General features: G+C 41.5%; 1 protein-coding gene across 1 annotated transcript; it reads right to left on the bottom strand.

Annotated features, from left to right (window-relative positions):
• Nucleotides 1-814: 814 nt before the first annotated feature.
• On the bottom strand, nt 815-22275 carry DHTKD1 (dehydrogenase E1 and transketolase domain containing 1; the record flags this gene model as incomplete). The annotated part of the gene is made up of 17 exons (XM_026091115.1): nt 815-2514; nt 3015-3100; nt 3637-3806; nt 4672-4754; nt 5162-5326; nt 6064-6170; nt 7389-7539; nt 8080-8219; nt 8912-8996; nt 10088-10400; nt 11288-11486; nt 12746-12917; nt 16105-16374; nt 16696-16890; nt 18696-18907; nt 19673-19828; nt 22206-22275. Coding segments are annotated over 17 exons (2676 nt in total), but the record flags the coding sequence as incomplete, so codon positions are not given.
• Between the last annotated feature and the right edge of the window lie 4 nt (nt 22276-22279).

The raw sequence follows: 22279 nt of genomic DNA, 5'->3' as shown, positions 1-22279 counted from the left end.
TTCAGTACTTGTGAGACCTCATCCGGATACTGTGTCCGGTTTTGGGGTCCCCCATACAAGAAAGAAATCGATGTGCTGGATCAAGTCCAGTGGAAGGACACCAAGATGGTCAAGAGCTGGATGACACAATATACAAGGAGAGGCTCAAAGAGCTATGCTTGTTAAGCCTTAAGAGAAGATCCAGGTGCATCTTATTGCTGTCCACAGCTACCCAGCGGGAGGATGTAGAAAAGACAGAGCCGGACTTTTCCTAGTAGTACACCGTGGAAAAGTGAGAGGCAACAGATGGATGCAGGAACACTGGAAATTCAGACTTAATGAGGAAAAATATTTTCACCATGAGGATGGTCAAACAACAGAACAGGGGTCGAGAGATGCTGTGGAATCTCCATACTTGGAGCTGCTCAGAACTGGACAGTTAAAGGCTCTGCACAACTTGCTCTAACAGGGCCTGTTTTCAGCAGCAGCTTGGCCCATAGACCTCTGGAGGTCCCTTCCAAACTGCATGATTCTCAAGACTGACTCATTAGAGAAAGGCTATTAGGGCCTGAAAAGCTCAGTTTTAGATTGAAGAAAAAGGAACTGAGCAACTTTTTAGCATGACAGTTTGAAAGAGGTGACAGATCATCTTGTAAGGAGCTGGATTTCATAACAGAGACAGCTTCATCCATTGGACAGGACAGCTAGGAAGCTGGGACTAAATCCATCCTACTTTGGATCAAGTCTGGAATGCTTCAAAAGGAATAGTTCAAATCACTGTATAGGAGACCATGATTTAAATACCTGATCATAGTTTAATTCTGTATTTGTTTACTTTTTTTTTTTTTTTTAAGAACAGTAATAAAGCTTATTCTTATTAAAATATATATTGGTTTGCTAACCAGTACATTTTCTCACAAACTTGAGAAACATACTACAGTGGTAGAAAGAGAAATCCTGTTTGTATGCGGTTGGCACTTTGGGAACTTCTGCAAGTACTTCAGACACCTGTATCACACTTCAGCTCCTTCAGAAAACCTGTTCTGTCATTTCCTGCTGTTCATTTCACAGATTTGTTCTCTAATGCATTTTATTAACACTCCTTTTCAAGACAGAGCTTCTGATACCTAAACTACAAAGAGTTCTGGCTCAGAAACCTCTCAACAAGCCTCCAGATGGAAGACATCCCATCCCCCCCTAAAAAAAGCAAACCAGAAAAAAAACATGAGATTTTTTTGCTATAACCCCATCTTGTTTACAAGCCCCTTCCGCCTCCTATTTCCCCTGCCTCTTCCCTTCAAAACTTTTGATGTGTTTGAAAAAGGCCTATTACACCTTTTGGAAAGTTGTCCCTCAAACTCTTTGCAGCCTGCCTTGTTGCACTTTTTGGTTTCTGGATCCTTTCTGCTGCTCTTACTTGGTCACAACTTCAGCCTTCTTGCAGCATGAGCAAGAATTTGTGTGGGAACTAGGGACCACTGAAGGAAGAAAGTGAGAAAAAGAAACCCCTTGAAAACAGGTCACATCCACGTGAAATGGTAAAACAGCACAGCAACCTGGGACTGGAAAAGAGATGGTCTCTTAAATGCACTTCTCACTGGTAAAGCCAAAGAGAAGTTACAAATTCCTTGTCAACACAGAAGACTAAACCAATGGACTAATTTAGCACTATAATTTGGGGGTTAAAAAACAAACCAGAAGAGGGAAACTGAGAATAATTTTCTTGGATAGGAGACAGTACCACTCTCCAAGGCTAGCCTCTAGAGACTGGTTTGAGCCTCTATGAGGGTTCTAAAATACGGCAGGAGCCCTGCAGCACGCCTCCCACCTTGCAAGCTCGCTATGAAGGCGCTGCTTCTCCAGGTGAGAGAAACAGTGGTGCCTGAAGCCTTCAGGGTCTGTCCTGTGAGGTTACACCAGGAAACCTGCTTTAACAACTCTCACTTCCTTCAGAACATGCCTTGAGAAGAGCACCAACAGCTGCAACAGATTTAATTCTTGGCCCCTAGGAAAAGAAATGAGAACCCCACAATACTGCTACAGAAATGGCTCATTCCCAGGCATGGGGCAGCATTTATTCAAACAAACAGCACTAGCACTTCTGTGGAAACAAGAAACCATTTCCACACATGCACCAATCCTGACACAAGGTATTTTATATCCACCTCACGGGTCTGCCCCCTGGACTGGATTTTTTTTCCCTTTTAAAATACCTTCTGTAGAAAATACAAGAGGACAACAAGAAATATCTACAGTAACAGGCATCAGCTGTCATCCTCATGTATCCCCACATGTAAAGATTGGTTCATCATTATAACATTTGTTCCATTTGTTTTCTGTCTTGGAGAATTAAGAGTCTGGCTTTTGTTCTTCTTCACAGGAGGAGGTAACGAACATGACCGACAGCAGAAGCAGTCTGTCCGTTGAAAGCTCTTAGACAAACGTGTTGGTAAGAATGTCTTCCTGCTGCTGCTGGTGCAGGGTTCCAATGCCAACTGCTGGGGCTGGTAAAGGAGGTCTACTCACAAGACGGAGCTGAAATTACAGAGTCAGGAGGAAATGATTAATGAAGCACAAACACGGGATCATATTCCAAGGGCCTCTGATGCCGTGGTGATACCTATTGCTAGACATCAGTCAGTCCCAGACGGAAGTAAAGTCAGGAGTTAACCTCCATCTTCCAAAGAGCGTGGTTCCAAGAACTTTATAGCCTGCAGTCTGCCACAGAGAACAGCAGCTTTGGATTCTCCTCCTACGTGCTGTGTCACCTCAAGCGTGTTGTTTCCTACCTGGGATCTTTGTTCATTCTTTCTAATTTTTACTTTTTGGCAGACTAAAGACCTAGTGAAAGGAAGCTCCAGTCTGCTCATCATGAGTAAAAGGTGCYATAAAAAGCTTAAGTAGTCTAAATGAGAACACAATTTTGGTTTAGGCATCAGGATTAGTTTTATATGTCTGCACCACAGAATTTCACAGTTAAGGAAGAGAACATCAAACTTCAGTTTAAAGACTAAAGCACTATGTGGACATCTTACCTTAACTCCCAGCTGCTTTTCAAACCGTGGTGACACAAAGGACCAAGGACCCATGTTCTGCGGTTCTTCCTGACTCCAGACAAAGCCTAAAGGAAAGATAAGGGCACATTACAAACACACACATTTGTCTTTTCAGCAGCTCAAGAAAACCAACTTTTTCTGTTGTAGCACCTCTGCTTTTTTTTTTTTTTTTTGGTCCTAGCACCACCTTTGAAACAAAGGCTCACTAGGCTGGATTCCTTTGCAGGTCATAGCTTGCTGCAGCTAAACCAAAAAGTGTGACCACCAGGAGGGTATACTGTGGACATATTCTTTTTCTCTTCCATTTTCAAAAGCTACTTTCTCCGTCTCTCCAACTTAAAGGACTAGACAGCAAAGATCAATGCAAAAGTGCCCTGAAGAGTTTACTCTGACTTTTAGTAGCAGTTCATAGATGTTAACAATAGCATAGACACAAGTTCTTTTAGCACAAGTGGTAAACATTTGTATTACAGAAACACTAGATGTATGGGGGGAAGGAGCAAGAGGAAAAAGCCACTACAACTTTTCATCCTAAAAGGCAAACAGATTTAGTTCAGTACTTCAAAGAGTCTAGAAACACAAAGGTAAAAATCTGGCTAACCTTTGGCACGGCTGTATTTGCTCAGCTCTTGCTGTAGAGCTTCCAGGGGGAAAGGACACAGTTCTTCAAGTCTCACAATAGCTGTGTTGTGTTGTTTCTCTCCTAGTGTCTCTCTTTGTTTCACTAAAGCATAGTAATGTTTGCCGGAACAAAGAACCACTTGGGTGACACTAAAGAAAAAACAGGAATGCCTCCATGTATACTGTTTTACAGAAATTCTGTGCAGAGCAGGCCTACACTTTGAACAAAAAACCACCAACCAAACTTTAAAGACCATTTTATGGAGCTCAACTGCCACCCTAGACGATCTCTTCTCTTCTTTGCCTTACCTCACCAAGAGTAGATAAATTAACCTTTGGCACAGTGTGCCAGGGCCCAGAGGTCCTGTTTCTTCAACAATCCTGGGAAAGTTACGTACAATAGGATTCAACCTTTCTTAGCTTTAACTATCTAAAAGGTAAACATCTAGTGTAAAGTTGGTTACGTACACTGCAGAGAATGAACCAGAGGGAGAGAGAAGCACCTCCAGAGGACAATTCTCTCCCATCCCAAAGAGGGACTTGCCCCCGGAGATAAAAAATTCTCTCCAGCAACAAAAGAGGTCTTAGTGGCCTAACCTTAATGGACAAAGGCAAGAAGAGAAACTTCACTCTTTGTCCCTCACCACCTCACTTAGAAAACCAAGATGCTAAGACACTTCCAGCCTTCTGATTGTGGGCAACGATGTGAACGTTAAAGATGCTGTCAGACTCCGGTACTGCTGGGACTGGTCACATTCTTACCTTTGGGGGCCAGGACCGAAGGCCTGAATACTCAACTATTATGCAGACAGATACATTAACTATTAACAAGCAAGCAGAGGAAAAGGAGAGCAGATTTGCTGTTTAGAAACAAACAAAACACCATGTCAGTCACCCTACAGATGCTTTCCCCCCAAATGTCATCTCTTTCACGTCACCTCAAAACTGAGCTGTTAGCTAGGGAAAAGGAAGTAGGATTTAATTTCTGGGCTTTCCTCCAAGAAAGTAAAGCTACCTTTTAGGATCTACTGAGGAGTCACCGATGACAGGCTTAAATGTTGTCCTTGGAGCCATTTCTTCAAAACTGGACACAGCAGCCTAAATGGGAGATAGCTGTAAGTTACCAAGTCTTGTTGCCTCTTCCCTCTGGCCAGAGTTAGAGAGAAGATACTGAGACAGGGTTTTGACAAGTACAACCAAAAAAAATACTGTTTTCCCTCTCCATCTCCTCCTCGTTCCCCTTCCCACACGTGAAAGGTAGGACAATAAGATTTTCAAGAATACCACCGGTCCCAGACTCAACCCCACTTCTAGGGGTTTCTTTATTCCACCTAATTTTATTTCTCAGTCTATCCTGCCCTGGACAGGCAAAACCCCATTGATTTGACTCCAAAACAGAGAGGACAACATAAAAGAAAAACACAGAGAAAAGGGAAGAGAACAGAGACGAGGAGGAGGAAGAGGAGAAAAACAAAGAAAAAGGAGAGTAAAGTTTTTCAGCTTACAGGGAGCCTGAGTAGCACTTTGGGAGATACAACAATCAGGGGTTTCCTGAAGTTTCGGACCATTTGCCGCCGGAGTAGATGGAAATACTGCGCTGGGGTGGTGGGATGCACAATTGACATGTTCACCTGGTCTCCATCAACTCCCTCTTCTGCGCTGTCACACATCTACATAAGGGGAACATAGTAATATCTTTTCAAGAAGCAAGCAGTGAGCCAAACATCCAAGACAGAATCCAGGCACATAAAGTATGCTCACTAGTGCCCGTAAGAGTAGGAGACTAAACATTCCAATTCAGGCACTGATTACAAGGGAAAAGCAACTTCAAAAAAGAAACAGGCTCTAGCATTTAACTGTTAAGATTATATYTTAACTATCAACTTCAACCACTTTTTAAACCAGGACATGACAATTTTTCTGACCAAGAAAAGGTCATGACTTTTTCATAAGAATGACAGCACCCCTCTAAATGTCCAGCAAACATCTCCTCAAGTCATTATTTAGATGAAACACCTTTCATTTAGTTACCGATACAGCCACGAGGGCACAATAGTGGCTATTTTCTGCCAAAATGTGCCACGGATTTACTAACCCATATTTAATTGTGCCCAGCTTTCTGTTTGTATGCTCTGCGTGTTGTGGGAACATCTGTGAGTGGCTTGCAGAAGACTATAGCTGCCTGTTTGTGATGCCAACCCCCAAATAGTTTTCTTTAAGAAGCCCCCCTTAGAGGTCTGCTATTGGCAATACAGCAATTCTATCTTGCTACTGGACTCATTCTATTGTAAAGTGACACTGGTGAAGAACACCAGTGGGAAAAGGGATGGCAGGCAGTACTGAAGCACGTCCTACAGATGCCAGTGCTGTGATAGGGATATGTGAATCTGAGCAGTGTGGCGGGTACCTGTAAGAAACGCTCCATCCGGCAGGAAGAGTGCTCAGGGCCTGCACCGTCATAGCCGTGGGGAAGAAGAATTACTATTCCACTCTGCAGAAGCCATTTTGCTTCACCTAAAGAGACATGATGAGGAAGAAGAATGATTTCCACAGAACATAAAGCCCAAAAAGACACATTACTTTGCAAAAACTACTCGTGGGGGCAGGGGGGAAGGAGCTTATTTGCCACATTATTAAATACAACCTTGAAACATGCTGGCATTTAGTCATGAAATTCACAGTTGTGACTCAGCACAGAAGATGATCTGAAGCTTCGCATATTGTCAAGTGACTTGGAACTTTCAGAAGATTTTTAAGCCTCCACATAAAGCAGGGAATCAGTGAAGGTTTTTAAACTTACACTGAAACATCACCACATTATGCAAGAATCCTCTTAATGGAACTGTCCTCCTGGTCTAGAGGGGTCCTCACAGATAACCCTCTTCAGTAAAAAACAAAATTTATTGCAGATCTTCTGCGTATCTCATCATTTGGTCCTGTGCTTGTACGTCCCAGGCAGCAGTCTGTGAGCCAGTCCTAGCTAACATGGCCGTGATAGCTAGGGACTAGCTTCACAGGGCTCTGCCAAAGCTCCTGTCCTACTTAAGAGATCACAGTCACATCCAGAGGGCAATTCTTCCCAGCCTCAAATACATGTTGAGGATGGGCGGGATGAGGGGGCCTCTGACAGTTTCCATCTCCAATTACAGAGGCAGCGCAGAGGCCTAACTGAGACCAGATACCAGAAATTTGGACCCTTTCACACTCTAGAAATCCACCTCAGCATTTGCTCAGCCTGTTGGAGCTCTGAAAGGTCTTTTTGCAACATCTGAACACTCAGAAAATGTGCTAGAGTCAAATTGAAAGGTTTGTAAGATTTTCACTGTGTGGGTTGTTTTTCCATTCTTTCTTGTTTTTATAATCACAATTTTCCTCCTGCATCATCCAATTTTCAGATGCTTCATGAAGGCATTTAGATACAGCCTAAAAAGCTATCAAATATGTATACAGTAAAATATGTAAGAGGGAAAAAAACCCTAATCAAAGTCCTAATTGACAGTCCTTTTGGAATGACCATCTTCTGCCAAGAGGATGTCTTTCATTTTGGATGGACTGTCATCACAGAACAGCTACATAGAAGTTGGGGCCACATAGGCAAGCTCATAGACTTCTTGAGAAAATGGATTTCTTTTCTCAACATATTGTACCTTTACTTTAAAGTCAAAGGATTTTCTACAGATACGTTTACTACAAATGCCTTATTTTAAATGTATTAGCTCCTCGTACACTCACCTCCAGAGATGAAAGTGTCAAATATTATCTGGGCTCCATTAAAGAAGTCTCCAAACTGAGCTTCCCAAATTGGTAGTAACGTAGGGCTCTCAATACTCATTCCATATTCAAAGCCAAGCACAGCTTCTTCAGACAAGGGACTGTTACTCACCTAACAAAGGGAAATTGTTGGGAGAAGCCGGTGAGAAAGAAGACAACGCAGGTTGGAACCAGGCATTTCAGTGCTAGGTACACTGAGGATACATAGTCCTAAAGGCAATTCAGTCACCTCTTTTTTTTTTTTTTTTTTTTAAACTTTTGAATGAAGACACTGAGGGGAGAAGAACAGCTGATCTCCAAGGAGAAGCAGAACCCTTTATTAAATTTTTTTTAAAGAGGGTATCTAACCATGTACTACAACTATGGATGCACTACAGTAAAACATAAATCAGTGACATCCTCTAGCTAGGCTCTCTGTAACCCAGAATCAGGTGCAACATGATAGCAGCTAGATGCTGTGCACACAGATTTTTCTTATAATTTACTCAGGGTGGGAGTGCCTTGTCAGTTTGTATGCTTCCGTATGTGGGATTTGTCAGAATATTCAGGCTACATACATAGCCTGGACATGCATGTCTCAGCAGCTTTGGAACATATGCATTCTATTTCAGCGTAACTTAAAGAGGGTTGCCCTGCGGACCAAAGAACCTACCTCTAGGAAACCCTTCTGGTCTGGGGACATATGATTCAGAGGTATGTAGGTATCATCGGTCTCTTGGCAAACCAACATCACGTGTCGTTGGCTAAAGGTTCCTCTGCCAACATCTTGTCCACTTAGTCTGACATTAAACCCTTGCCAAGCAATAACCAAAACACTGGATTAGTAAATCATGTAAGAAAACAAATATTCAGGACAATAACTCCCCCTCCCCATCTCTAAATATCACTTCTCTTGTTAAAACTCTGCTTGAATTTCGCCTCCTCAGCTGCATCAAAACTGAGTGGAAATTCTTAACAAGCAGCAGCTCCAACTCACAAGCACAGACATACTTCGACATTTCTCATTCCCTTCTCTGCAGCTGAAAATTCTTTAGTGGTAAGTTGTTCAATTTGCTGAAAGAAATTGCAAAGCATGTGCATCCTGTATCATATGGAAACGGCTATTTGAATTCAGGCTAAAGAGGAGGGAAAAGAAATTCTAGTAGGATATACGCTTTCAAAGGTAAGCATATGGGAGGCCCCACCGACGTCAGCTGCACTGCTCATGCACTTAGTGCTAAGCACCAACTTTCTGGGGGAGTATGTGTGCGCACATGCATGTGTTGGGGCAACAATTGTTTGAAGACATTGAGTCCCCAACCTATAAGGATTAGTGACATACAGGACTCATATTTACCTTCTTCTAGTACCATGCAGATGCAAACTGTCTAAGGCATACATCATATTAATTTCTGGACATAGAAATGCCTCAGAAGGCTAATGTTCTATTTTATTGTCATCAAACAAAAAAATTTGTTTTTGTCTACTGTCTAGTTGCCTCTTACCTTGGCTCAGTAGTGAGCCAAACGCTAAAGCTTCTGCTGTTGCCCAGTCCAGCTTTTTTCCCTCCTCCACTTTTTGTACTCTTGACTAAACAAGTAAACAACAAGGAAAAGTTAGTGTTTTGCCTTTTTCCATTCGTATCTTTTTGTGACAGATCAGCATTAGAAGCTAGGAAAAAAGGTATGGAGAGAAATGCTATTTTCCTGCAATCAACTTAGATTGGTTTGGAATACATGCACTCTATTCCAGCACATCCTGAAGAAGGATGTCTGCAGACCACAGAACCGTGGATGACCCATGTGTTCACTTATACAATCGGTGAGCTCTGGATTGACAAATTAGATATTAGTCTTAAAATCTAAGCACAGCACGGATTGTGCTTTTGACATACTCTTCCTTGGCCGAGTTAATAGTGCTGACAGATGCCAGGTATAGGCATTTCAGTCTCCAGAATTCTCCCATTCTGGTCTGCAGAATGGCAGAGAAACAACTGTACCCAGACAAGGTTTTCTCGCCTTGGGCCGGGGAGACAAGAGCAGTCAGTCTTCCAAAATATTCAACTCATGGCCTCTCTGTTGCTGCCAAGCGGACACCAGCTCACGGTTGTCATTCATCACAGGGAAACATTCACTTAGTATCAGACGCAAACCAATCCCAGCATTGCACACGAATTTACTAGCTATCAGACACAGGGACTTTCAAAGTCGGCCACACGTATATGCATCTGTTCATGTATACATAAACACCTACTCCTGGCTTCAGAAACTGCATACACTATTATCCATTTCCTGATTCACTCTCTCGCAAGGTACTCATTATAATCATAAAGTACACAAATTACTGTAATCTATTACAATGGTTTCTATTATTTGCAAGAGTAACAAGCCGTATTTTCTACATGCTTCTTTTCTTCACTATGACAAAATACTGTTAAAATAACAGTATTAAGTATTTGGTCTGCTTTGGAAAGAAGATATGGGTTTCTTCAAACCAAGAAGAAAAATGCCATAATTCCAGCCTCAGGGTGAGACAGGGAGAGAAGTGAAAGCAAGCTGTTTCCCCTACAGAAGACTGCTTTTTTTTTTAATTGACATCCTTGTTATGCTAGAGTTTTTCTGTAACAGCTTGTATCTTTGAGCAATGGGACTAGAAGCAGAACATCATTATGTTCTACTGACCTGTGCATAAGTCTTCAGAAGATGGCTGTGCATCTGGAGTTCTTCAGGCACCTCTACAGACTTGATTCCAATAAACTGGAGAAGCGGCACAGGCATACCTGTGTCCCAAGTGGTGATTTTAGCAGAAGGCTCAACCAGGCCTTTCCAGTGAGCCTGCAGGTTGGTAGGAGGTGGACTATACAAAGTCATGTTGGCAAGATGATCATTCAGTTTAGAGTAGTATGTTGTCTTTATCTCAGATACTTCAGCCTCAGTCATGACCCCAGCAGCTATTAGATGTTCTGCATATGTGTCTGGGATACTCTTACGCGATCTGTCAAGAAGGGAATCAAACCCCATAGACATTGAGTCTGAAGACAGTGTCACCGCAGCAGCAAGGAAATTCCACCTTATTATTGGCAGATACCATGAAAATCTGAAATAAATGGTGACCTGGTACATTGTACAAACTTCACCTGAATGAGCTTTCTCGGCATTTGAAGACTGCTAACAATTATCTTAACCATGTGCCTCATTATCCTTCATTTAAAAAGTGCCTGCAACTGGCAGCTACAGCTAACAGCAAGTATAAAAAAAGCCTCCTAATCAGAGTGACTCTTTGCATCATGCATACACTCTTCAGACAAACTCACAACAGGATTTCAGTAACAGCTAAGAATCAAGGTATCCATTCCACAAATGCTCCACCTAACACACCAGAATTCATTACCCAATATATTTTTATGTACGTATTTGTTTTGGGGATCAGGATGGAATTTTGATATATTTAACTGCTCACAAAGACAAGGCTCCCATTGAACGAGCAGAACCAGGCAAAGATGAGACAGATATTGCATGCACAGGCTTCCTGCACACAGTTCTCCCACTGTATCTACCCTCCCCTCCTGCACATACCGGACAACTTCGCCTTCTGATTGAGAGCAATTATGAATTTGAAATCCAAGGGATATGCAAGGTATTTCTTCATGAGGCATCAAGCTACGTATTCAAGAACCAACCTGAGTGGTTATGCTCATTAACACACTGCTATCATACTCAGGCCTTAATCAAGGGCTACAGACAATGTAGCTACACTTGCATTAACAAGTACAGCAAAGGATCTTCATTATACAGAGACTTTCTATTACAGTTCTGCGCAATACTTAGATGGTATAGATACAAGTACATTTTGGGTTCCTCCATCAGGTGGCGTTCCCTTACCTGATGATTTTGTACATGCTGGGATTGGTGAAGAAAGGCTCATCAAGTTCATTGTGGCCCCACTGCCTGTAGCACAGCAAGTCTACTATCACATCCCCACGGAACTGGCGTTGGTACTCGACAGCTAGTCGTGCGGCACAGACAACTTCTTCAGGATCATCCCCATTCACATGGATAACTGCACACCCGACAATTTTACCTGCCCAGGGATTCAAAACATAACAGCAGCAATCATAAAGAAATCTGAAGAAAATGGACACAGACAGACTCAGCAGACATCCACAGACAACTTGTATGTAGTGTGTTTAATAAAAGCAAACCTACAAAAGATGCTCTTAATAACAGCTGGGGAAAGGAGGTAGGGGTCCTCCCTGAGAGAAAGGGCACAACCTGTTGCATTTATTACAGTTTGAACTTAAAACAGCGCTAAATTCCTAGAGGGCTTTCTACACACAGCTCCTGCATCTTCTTAATCTGGATCGAAGTCTGCAGGGAATGTGAGAGAACTTCTCAATTGTTTCTTTCAGAGAAAAGCTGAGATTTGTTTCCTTCTTACCTAGAGTTAACACCACTATGAATTCCACAGGTCACAGGCCAGAAACAATCTTCCCCTTGTTACTAGTCATTCTAGCCATTGCCACCCCAGGCACAAAGGTCTCCCCCCACTACTCAGATAAGAAAAATGGAAAACTAAGGATGGAAAAGAAACAAAACCAGTTCAGAGAAAGAAGAATAATACGACCTGCTATCTATTTTATCAGATCTAATGAATTTACCCATTTGATCTGATGAAACCAAAAGACAATCATTTGATGTTAATCTCAAAGATAAACGCTAGCATATTTTTAATTCTAGGAGATCTTGCTGGTAATAATACATCTGTTAATCAGCAAGAAAGAACAGTGCAGAACAAAAGGCTTTTGTTTTAAGCTTAGAAATGGCATCAGCCTCATCTTTCAACTAAAAGCTCAGCAAGTTCATCTGGTAACAACCAAATCAGAAAAATGAAGGAGAATCTGACTAATGAACTTGCTCAAGAAACACATTGGGAAGGTTTTCTTTAAATTTAATAAGGTATATTTAGTATACATCTATTACACACGTTTTTAAAACTTGTCAACACCATGGCAAAAGTTAAATGAATATAAAGACTTCACTGTAACCTTACAAGTATTTTACAACATCCTGTAAAAATGTGACAAGATTTTCCATTGATATTTAGTCTTTGCCATGAAGCAGAAGGGGAGGGCATATTTTTAGTATTTAAATTTTTGCTAGTAGGAGGTAACAATCAAAAATAATTTGAATTTCTACTCTATTATAAAAATGAAGATGGATTAATTTCCTAGGGCCTGTGAGCACTTGCTATAAAAAGCCCAAACGAGAACACATCGCATATATTCAAACTGAAGTTTAAAATCCTTCCTGACACATTAGATAATTTCCCTTCTGACATACCAATATCACTACAGTACAGAGATGATCTTCCTCGCTCTGCAGGAGTGGTGTAGCCCAGCTGGTTATTAACAATCAAATGGATGCTCCCACCAACTCTGAAATGTGGTAGATTAGAGAGGGTCAGTGTTTCAGGAACAATCCCTTGCCCAGAGAAAGCAGCATCACCATGAACCTACATTAGGGAAGAAGATGGAAAAATCATTAGAAAAAAAAATGGAGGAAGAGCAAAATCAAAACAACTCAATATGCAAGACCTTTTAAACTGAGTAGGTAGAACAGACTATGTCCAGTTCTTACCCCACATTCTGACTATTGTTTTCATTATTTGAAAATTTATATATTATCACAAATGCAAGGTCACAGCAGCAAACATCTGTCCATGTACTCATGACCTCATGTCTACTTGGAACGGACCTATAATCTCTTAAGATCGACCCATGAGTGTATCACTGGTATCAAGGCTATAGCAAAGCTGCAACAGGCATTAGCCAGTCACTGACCAATGAACAAAACCAAGCCAATTGCCATAGGATTCACTATACTCTTTGCTGAAAGTTAAATGGTGGTGAACTGTAAGTGATCTGTGCCTACTCACACCTTACTAAATAGAGACAAGAACAGATACATTACGAAATGAAGTGGAAAAGAAACTGAAGAAAGCACTTAAAAGGAAATGAAAGGCTTCAGAAGGGCATAAAAGCTAACTCTTAGGCTTCAAAACTGCAAATAAACATTGCAAACAAAAAATGGATTAGAAGGGGAAGGGAGACAACCGTGACATTCAGGCCAGGTTTCCAAGGCTAGAGATACTAGAATGAATTAAAGACTTGCTTTGAAACTAGAGCTAGTTCTCCATTGATGTATCTGATCACAGCCTCCTTAGAATGCAGATGCGGTACTTCACAGATCAAAGTCATGAAAGATTAGCAGGTTGATGTAGTTCCTTACTAAAACCAGATGACAGTTTTGCTTTCTAGTTACGGGCTAATGGTTTCAAGCCTTAGAAGAGATTTTGGGGGGTACAAGTACACCCTGAAAAAAGTAGAGGTGTGAAACTAGTGAACTAGGTGGACTAGTGAAATGGCAGCACTGAGTTTTGTACAGTTCTAATATAGACTTCTGAAAAAGGGCATAGCAGAAAAACAAAGTTAACCATTGCAAGAAAGAGCCAACACAGCATCCCCACTCTACCCCTTACCATGCTACACTTGTTTCTGAAGTGCTGGTTTTTCACTTTTCTCTTCTGGTTTCTTCTGCTGCCTAAGAAGTCAATATTTCTCAGTGACACTATTTGAATGAGCTAGAACATCTGAAAGAACTTCATGGCCTTCGGCACATCCCAAAGCATTATAGTCCACAGGTGGTGTGACTAAGCGAGTCACCAGTAATCTACACAGCTACAGAGGACTCTTAAGATGCGTCTCAAACCCTAGAGCATTTAAGTCTGCTGCTGCAGGTAGGATTTTACATATTGCAGCAATACATTAAGTAGTTTTTGCTAATAAACATTTATTGCAGGCAGCATTAGCAAAGAGCATAAAACCAAAGTCATCACCAAGTTTCATTCATGAAACTGACTGTGACATCAGAATATCAAATGTGAAATTTATTTCAGGCAGACCTTATTCCTAGACCTCAGTTCAAATCATATACACCAGTAGCTGCCTGATGTCCAAGAGGTGGTGAGAGTTGTGAGAAGGTGAAAAAATTTCTCTTCGTCAGCAGAGATGGTAAATTAAACATCACGGTAGCTGTCCAAGGAAGAGTTTTACAGTAATCAGATTCCAAGCACATGGAAGTTCCAGAAAAAAAGACCTTCAGACCTTGGACAACTAGACTCACTGCTGCTACTTCACTGACACCAGCACCTTAGCTGATCTTTGCTCATTTTACCTTTAAGCTCTGGCACTTAAGCCAGTGGAAGAGCAGAATGAATGCCAGAGAAAACTTCAAATGAGAGTTTATAGACTTAATGTTTCTGGAGAGACCTAGCTCGGAAAGTGCTATGAAACAGAAGCCTAAAGAGACACTTCAAAGCCAAGATTCTGAAAGAGGTGTCCGTCTTCATCTCTTTCCTCTAGATTGGCTGAATGAGACCAGTTAACAGTCACAAGGGTAAAAATTTGCCCTCCTTGCCCCTCCTCCCCCCCTCTTTTTTAATCTAACCGCTGGACTGTTAAAGACGTGATCACAAGTACCATTATATGAAACATTTATTTCCTTTTGGGAATACTTGAGTCAGTTTATTAGCACAGAGGTAGCTAAATTTGAACTAAATGTTATTCTTTCCCACTAAGCAATCCTTCCTACCCCCTCCCCCTCAAAAACAGAACAATTAAATTTCCCTATATAGAAAGGTCTCACTTCTCCTGAAGAACCTTGTCCAAAGAGTCATAGCAGTCTCATTACTATAGTGTGATGAACTAAGATTCTGAGCCTGGCAGAACATAAGAAACAATCATGCTCTGTCAGACTGACTAGTATTACTGCATTAAAAGATGGGGGAAGAGGATCAGGCAACAGGCTTTTCTTTCTGGACTCACATGCCCAAAAGACTTTTTTTTTTTTTAAATAAGAACCGATTAGATTATTTAACCCAAACTTGCCTTCAGTTCTCTTGGCATTTCAGATACTCCTTTCGGTACTTTTTTTTCCCCTTGGTATCAACCTCCCTCCAGAAGGAAGCAAAGCATTTCTTTAACCAAAACACGTAATCACTTTTACCAGCAGCTTCCTCCATGCTCATTATGTGTGGCAGGAACACAGTTCTGCCCCAAATTCTATTTACTCCAGGTTTTAAAAACGTTTAAGAGAATGACCACTTGTATTTCTGAATGCAAGAAAAGCTATCAAGGAACTGTTTAGGACTGCTTCCATGATTATAAGAGACAGCTAAAGGAGCAAGAACTAATTCCAGTAGGCAGAAAAAGACTTATTTTAACAGTACCATGATAAGAAGGCTAATTTCTAAACTCTTCTGTAGATTTTGCAACCTTGTTGCTAGTCCTTCACCTGGTCCCTTTAATTTAAAAGGCGGCTAACAGTGGTAGCTTAAATGCAAAAGTGGTCTGCGAGGAAAAAGACACACATGGCTTTTAGTGCAGAGTATCCTTAACCTCAAGGAAGGCATCAAAATCAGTTCTTTAGTAATCTTAGAAGTGGAATTGTTTAAATGCCAATATTGTCACTTGTGTCACCTGGAAATCTTCCTTTCCCTCCTCCTTTTCCATAAAAACAATCCCAGTTCTTCACATTCTACATTAATTCAGGTTTGTYTGATATTTTTATATACACTATTTCTGTTTATATGCTAGCCTAGAGAAGTCTTACACAGTTCAGTTAGACTGTGAGCAAAATACCTGCAGGCAAATGACACTGTCTCCAGGCTGTGCAGAGCTCTCTGGGGAGTAATCTCCATCAAGCAGAGTCTGCTGCCTTCCCCGTGTCTTGCCCACTGCCACTGGATTGATTGCTTCTAAATGTGAGGGGTTAGGTAGCAAGGTGACATGCACTGGTCTGTGGGAACCAAAGTCGAGATCTACAGAAGATGTCAGGTGGGAGAGAACGTCTCCGATGGCTGGTGAATTCTCTGGAAACTCGCTCAAACCACGCATCTTACGGAACATGAGCTGCATGGAAACAAACCCGGTTAAAAACATCCTCTTTCCAATTCATTGGCACGTTAAAAGAAAAACATTTTCAGAATTGTATGCCCCCCTACTCCTTCCATTGTAAGGATGCTTCAGAAAACAGCACAAACTCCCATCTTAGTTTTCTTAGCAGTCTCCTGAGGAGATCCGGCCAAATTACTGACAGGAGGGAATATGTTCTCACACAAGTAACTTACTTATTGCTCCAGCACTGGCAACAAGACAAGCTTTTTGTGTTATTATTTCATTGACAAATAAATCGGACATAGAGCAACTGCCAACAAGACTGTAAACCTCTACCTCAGGTGGAAGCTGAAGTAAGCCTGTGAGGAGATTAAGTCTTCCACGATGAGGCATTCCAACAATGATATCTGTCACACCGCTGTATGCGCACATCTTGAACAACTCATGGAAGAAACCCATCATACTCTCTGCTCCTTCACCACCGTATCTCTTCACTGTGGCAAACTTTGTGGCTAAGAAGTGATCAAACTCCTATTAAAAACAGGAGAACTTGTGTATTAGACTATTTTAAACAGCGGTGTTCTGTTTATAAAACTAAAACATCATTTATGTTTGTACCTTTATGGCACACGAAAGTAAGCATACCCTTGAGAGTCTCAGCTCATTCTCCACCCACAGTCTAAAGACCAGAAGCTATGATGAATGCAAGAAATCAGCTAGCATCTCCTCTTAGATGGAAAACTGTTGGATCAAGGACCAGACTGTCTCTGCCTAACATGGAAGAAGATACGTACAGAAATGCGACACCAAGGAAATTTGTAAACTCCTTAATGGTTTACCTGTTTGAGGTGCTAGAGAAGCACAATGTTTCATTTTGATTACTATCAGACACTGTCCTTGGTACATATGTAGAAGAATACTTGAGAGAAGGAGAATAAATTAATCTGGATTTACTTCAGTTTCCTCTCACTCCTCCCACTACACTCCATTCATCTACTCCTAGAGAGCTTTCACAAGTGACAAAGTTTTGGAGCACTAGATGTGTCTGCAGTGTTTTGCAACTCAACTGAAAATAGACTAAGACTGTAACTGAGAAGGGAAGGCTTAGCAACAGCCAGAGACCTGCGCCAACTGCTGAACACTTTCTAGTTAAGCAACACTCAGTTCTAAGGAATAATGTACACAAAACTAATCACACACAAAAGCAGCTTTTCCTTTCAGGGGTAACTTGTACACTCTGAGTACAGTTCTGGTTATACTGAAGTCAACATGGGATTTATCAGAGTCCTGATTTTACCCTCCTGTATCACTAACAAATCCCTTTAACTGCAAAAGAGGCAAGAAAGCAATGAAATGTGCCATATACTTCTGTTTAGTCATTGGTAAGTATTACATTTAATATTCCTTCCACTTGGAAAACTGGAAACAGGGACACCTTCACAGATCCTGCTCTTCTACCTTTGCATCCTTCTGGATAAGGCAGGGAGAGAGAGGAGAAAAAATAAAATTTTTCACAGTACAGAAATATTTATATTAATTCCCTGAAACACTTAAATCTACGCATGTTGCAAGTGAAAATCTCTCACTGTCCTTACAGATTGCATCGGACAGCGGTTCCGTTGCTGAAAAGCAGCAAACTTGAGAGAGACGGTGCTTTAAACTTCATAAAACAAAAGAGAATGAGGCTGACAGTGAAAGCAAAACATGGACCAGCTAAACCGGAGCACAAAATTTCATAGGGCTCTGGCCAATCTTGTGTTCTGGTCAGTAACTTTTAAAACAAGCTGTTAGACCATTAGTCTGAGAGAATTTCACTTTTTAATATTGATTACTTTGGGGTTTGTAAGGTCTTTTTTTGTGTCTCCAGATGCTACAAAACATGTTACAAGAATATACATTACCAACAATACCTGTTCTCTTTAGTCATAAAAGCCTTTCTGAGTTTGGAACTGGCTAGAAATATTTTCATAGAACTAATTTCTGAAGTAATCAATACTAACCATAAAACATTGCTATTTCTTTCAGTAACAGCTGCTAGGTAAACTCAGCAACAAACCCAATGAAGATTCCTGCATTTGTCAGACAAAACCTTGTATTTCTCCCTCTCCCATACTCATATTTCTCAAAGTCCTTCAGGACAGAGATTGTTCTTTTTGTTGAGTTTTGTTGCTTGAGCAGGGGGGTTGGACTAGATGATCTCCAGAGGTCCCTTCCAACCTCAACCATTCTGTGATTCTGTGATTCTCTGCTTGGATAAAGTTCACCACAGTGGAGGGTCCATGACAGACTCAACAGCTCTACAATCAATTACAATCAAATAATAATGAGCATGATACCTGGGACTCCAGCATCAGTTTGGACAAATGCTTTTTCTCTTCAGTTGTAAATGCTTCCTGTTTTAGCTCTTCAAACCTTTTAGCAAACCATTTTCTCTCCTCCAAGGTTGGAAGCTGGCTCGTTTCTATGGAAATATGCCCGCAGTATATATGGTCAAGGTATGTCAACACATCCTCTAGGGAAGCCTCCTCTTTTCCCATGTTTAGAAGCCCTAGTCAGAAAGAAATGTATTAGCCACATCAAGAAGAGAAAAAGGCACTAAGGACTAAACTGTTCTCTTGCAATTACACTAACATTTTGAGAGTAAAATTTCATGTTTTGTCTTCCTACCTTCATTTAAAAACAAAATTCTTAAGAAAGTCTTTATAAGCACACTTCAGTATTATTAATACATAGGCCTCACTGTCATTTATAAGGTGTTCTAAATGCTTTTCTGGAAGAGCTTACCATGAATGACACCAAGTCAGTGTTTTTGCGACTCAGTCTATCACTCAGTATCTTGAGAGATACTAAGATACAGAGAGATGACAATGCAATCACAGTTGCATCACAAGTAAATAAATACCCATCTTGCAGGTGGAGAAAATAAAGCATGGAGAGAAACTCTCAGTTGTTCAAGGCCACAGTGAGAGCCAGAGAGATCCAAGAAAAGACAAGAAGTCTTGACTTCTACCCCAGTGCCCTGGCATCTACACTACAGTGTCAAATATCATGATAAAATATAGAGTGTTACAGTAACAAAAGCGATTAATATATAACCTCAGTAGCTGTAAGAACAAGCAAGAGTTTTCATGGTTTTCAAAGATGCTAGAAGGTGGCCACTCATTACACAATGTCTTGTGCAATAAGCACATAAGTAGAGTGAAGTTAACAATTTTCTGTCCAACAGTACGTTACTGATTGAACGGCCGTTCAATACTTGGCTCCTCTGCAGCGGACGCAGCTTCAATTTGCTGTGTTAAGACCACAGACTTACCTGTGGTAATGAAAGGCCCTTGAAGAACTTCTGCCAGCTCTCGAATTTCGGGTACCATGTTCAGAACAGCTTGGCCAGCAAATAATGGGTTTATTTTCGCCGCTTTGTGGGCATGTTCGGAGTATGCAGTTATTAAACGAGCAAGACCGTGGTCAACTGAACATAAAAAGAAAGCAGCACAATATAGCACACATGCTCACACTTATTCTGTATACAGCACCAACACACAAGTATGCTGCCTGCTGATATTCATCAAGGTTGTGACTGGAAAGATAATTTTTCTAGTCAGTTGTTTTCACCATATCACCCCACTCAATATCCGTCCCTTTCTTTACAGTTTCAAACCTAAACTGCTGGTCTCTATCTTGGTCTATTCCCACCCAAATCATGATCATCATCAGTACTGAGAGGTCAGTTTCTACCATAATTATCTCATGACAACAGCTCCCATCATTAAATTGCTAGATGCACTCACCTGTCAAATTTTCAAGCAAGTACGATCTAGATTTCCCCCATGGTTCCCCTCACAGTTAGGCTCCTGTAAACATGTGCAAAGCTACTTCATTTTCCATGATATCTCTTTACAAAAATGGGTATGTTCAACTTGAGAATGGCTAAGGTATCAATGTGTAAAGTCTTATTTCCTTAGCTGACTCGATCATACCACCTGTGCTTTCCTATCCCTTGTTCGAGTGACAGAACAGTAGAGTCTTAACAATAATTCAGTTTCTACAATCTAATAAAAGCATGGCCAGGAGTCACCGATCAACAGCATGTGCATCACAGACAACCAGCTACCACTACAGCAACCGCAAAATACAGTCTTTGACAGTGGGGCCAACATAAGGGAACTGGAGTTCTTGGAGTGGTGGAAAGGTTTAGGAACAGCGGAATTTAGCCCTCATTAGCTCTGTTACACATAGAAATATTGATCAGGTCTCACACTGGACTTGCTGCAAGACAAACCAAGAGGAGAATCTGGATGGTCACACACCCCATAAGGATGACAATCAGATGTCAGCTTAAGACTTTGTTCAACACAAAGAATCTCCAATCAACTACTAATTCTCTAAGCTACTCAGGAAATGAGTCAAAACAGATTTAAGAAAACAGTGATCTTTTCAAGGACAAGTTTCTGGTAGAAAAATCTTACAGATAACAGCCAAGATACTATCCTGATACCATGCTGAGCCAGACATATCAAGAACTCAGTTATGTGAACATATTTTTCAATAGACACTATAAACAGTGCTGAAGGCTTCTTTGCTTTGAGGTTGAAAAAGTATCAATGTTAGCAAAATGTGACCAACAGAAAGGTCATGCACAGCATGTTACTATCAGTGGGCACAGAGCACAGACAAGCAGGGTAAACTGTTAACCACTAAGAAAGTAAGCAGAATCTTGCTGCTTGAATTACATGAATCAGTTCATACTGTGTTTCTAATATTTTCAATGTTTTTTTGCCTCCCAATAAAGCTGCAGCCCTGGCAGTATTCAGGTCTGAAGTCTTTCATTTTCCAAAACAATATGGTTTCTGAGTGAAACTATTTCACATGGTTATTTCTTTGACACTTATATTTGAGCTGTTGGTCTCCTGTTTCACCTGTTTTTATGTAGTCTGAACATCCAAACGGGTCATTTTCTCAACTGCGTCCTACAACAGGAAAACATAACACTAACATCTCCCACAACACTCTTATCAAGAAAGTGATTTAAAATTAATCTAAAAATTTAACATTAAAAAACTGTATTAACGCTTTCCTTCCTTACCAAGCAGGCTACATAGCAATGGGTCTAGATCCCCCAGGATCTAACAGACAGTTTTCATTCCTGACCCTACACTGATTACATTAACCAATATGCTCAATTCACATCAGAGTTGACTCAGCTGCAGCACAGGACAACACTCCTACAGCGGAGAGTTTTCTTTTTGGAATTATTTTCTGTACTATACAACTAGAAACATCACAGTCACTGCTACGGGAGAGAATTATCTGTACTGAGGTAGTTCAGGCACACTCATATCATTAAAGAAAATAAAATTAAACTAAAAAAAAAACAAAACACACTTAGTCCCATGGCACAGGTACTTTTTTAAGGAGTAAAAAACTCCATACAAGCACATTCCCTAAAGTAGTTTCAGCAGTCGACAATTATTTCTGCCTTAAAAAAAAAAGAAAAAAAAAAAGGGATCAGCACACTTTACTGAAAGCCAAACAAAACAACTTCGCAGCAACAACCTGCGCCGCTCTCACACGACTTTCCACTGAACAGCTAGGGAAACGATCGACTCCTGGCAAGCAGGACCAGCCCGAGGCCCCGCCAACCACTGCGGCGGCCCGGGAAGACCCTCCTTAGGCAACTTAAACATGAAAGCGACGCGGAGCCGCGTTTCAAGAAGCGCAGGCCGCGGCGGCGGGCAGCCTGAACGGGCCCCGGGGGAGGCCGCCCCCGGCAGGGCTGAGGTACCGCGGCCGCTGCCCCGGCCTCGGCGCCCCCTCAGCCGCGGAGAAGGGGAGGGGGGTGCCCCGACCTGCTGTGCCGTGCGGCTGCGCCGCGGCGCCGCCGCCTGCCGCCTTCCGCGGCTTGTAGCCGTAGACGCCGCGC

The sequence above is a fragment of the Apteryx rowi genome, unplaced genomic scaffold (genome assembly GCF_003343035.1).
Source record: "Apteryx rowi isolate R43461 unplaced genomic scaffold, aptRow1 scaffold_9, whole genome shotgun sequence".
In the NCBI taxonomy this organism is placed as follows: domain Eukaryota; kingdom Metazoa; phylum Chordata; class Aves; order Apterygiformes; family Apterygidae; genus Apteryx; species Apteryx rowi.
Note: the sequence above shows the minus strand (reverse complement) of the source record. Positions and strands in the feature narration are given on the sequence as shown.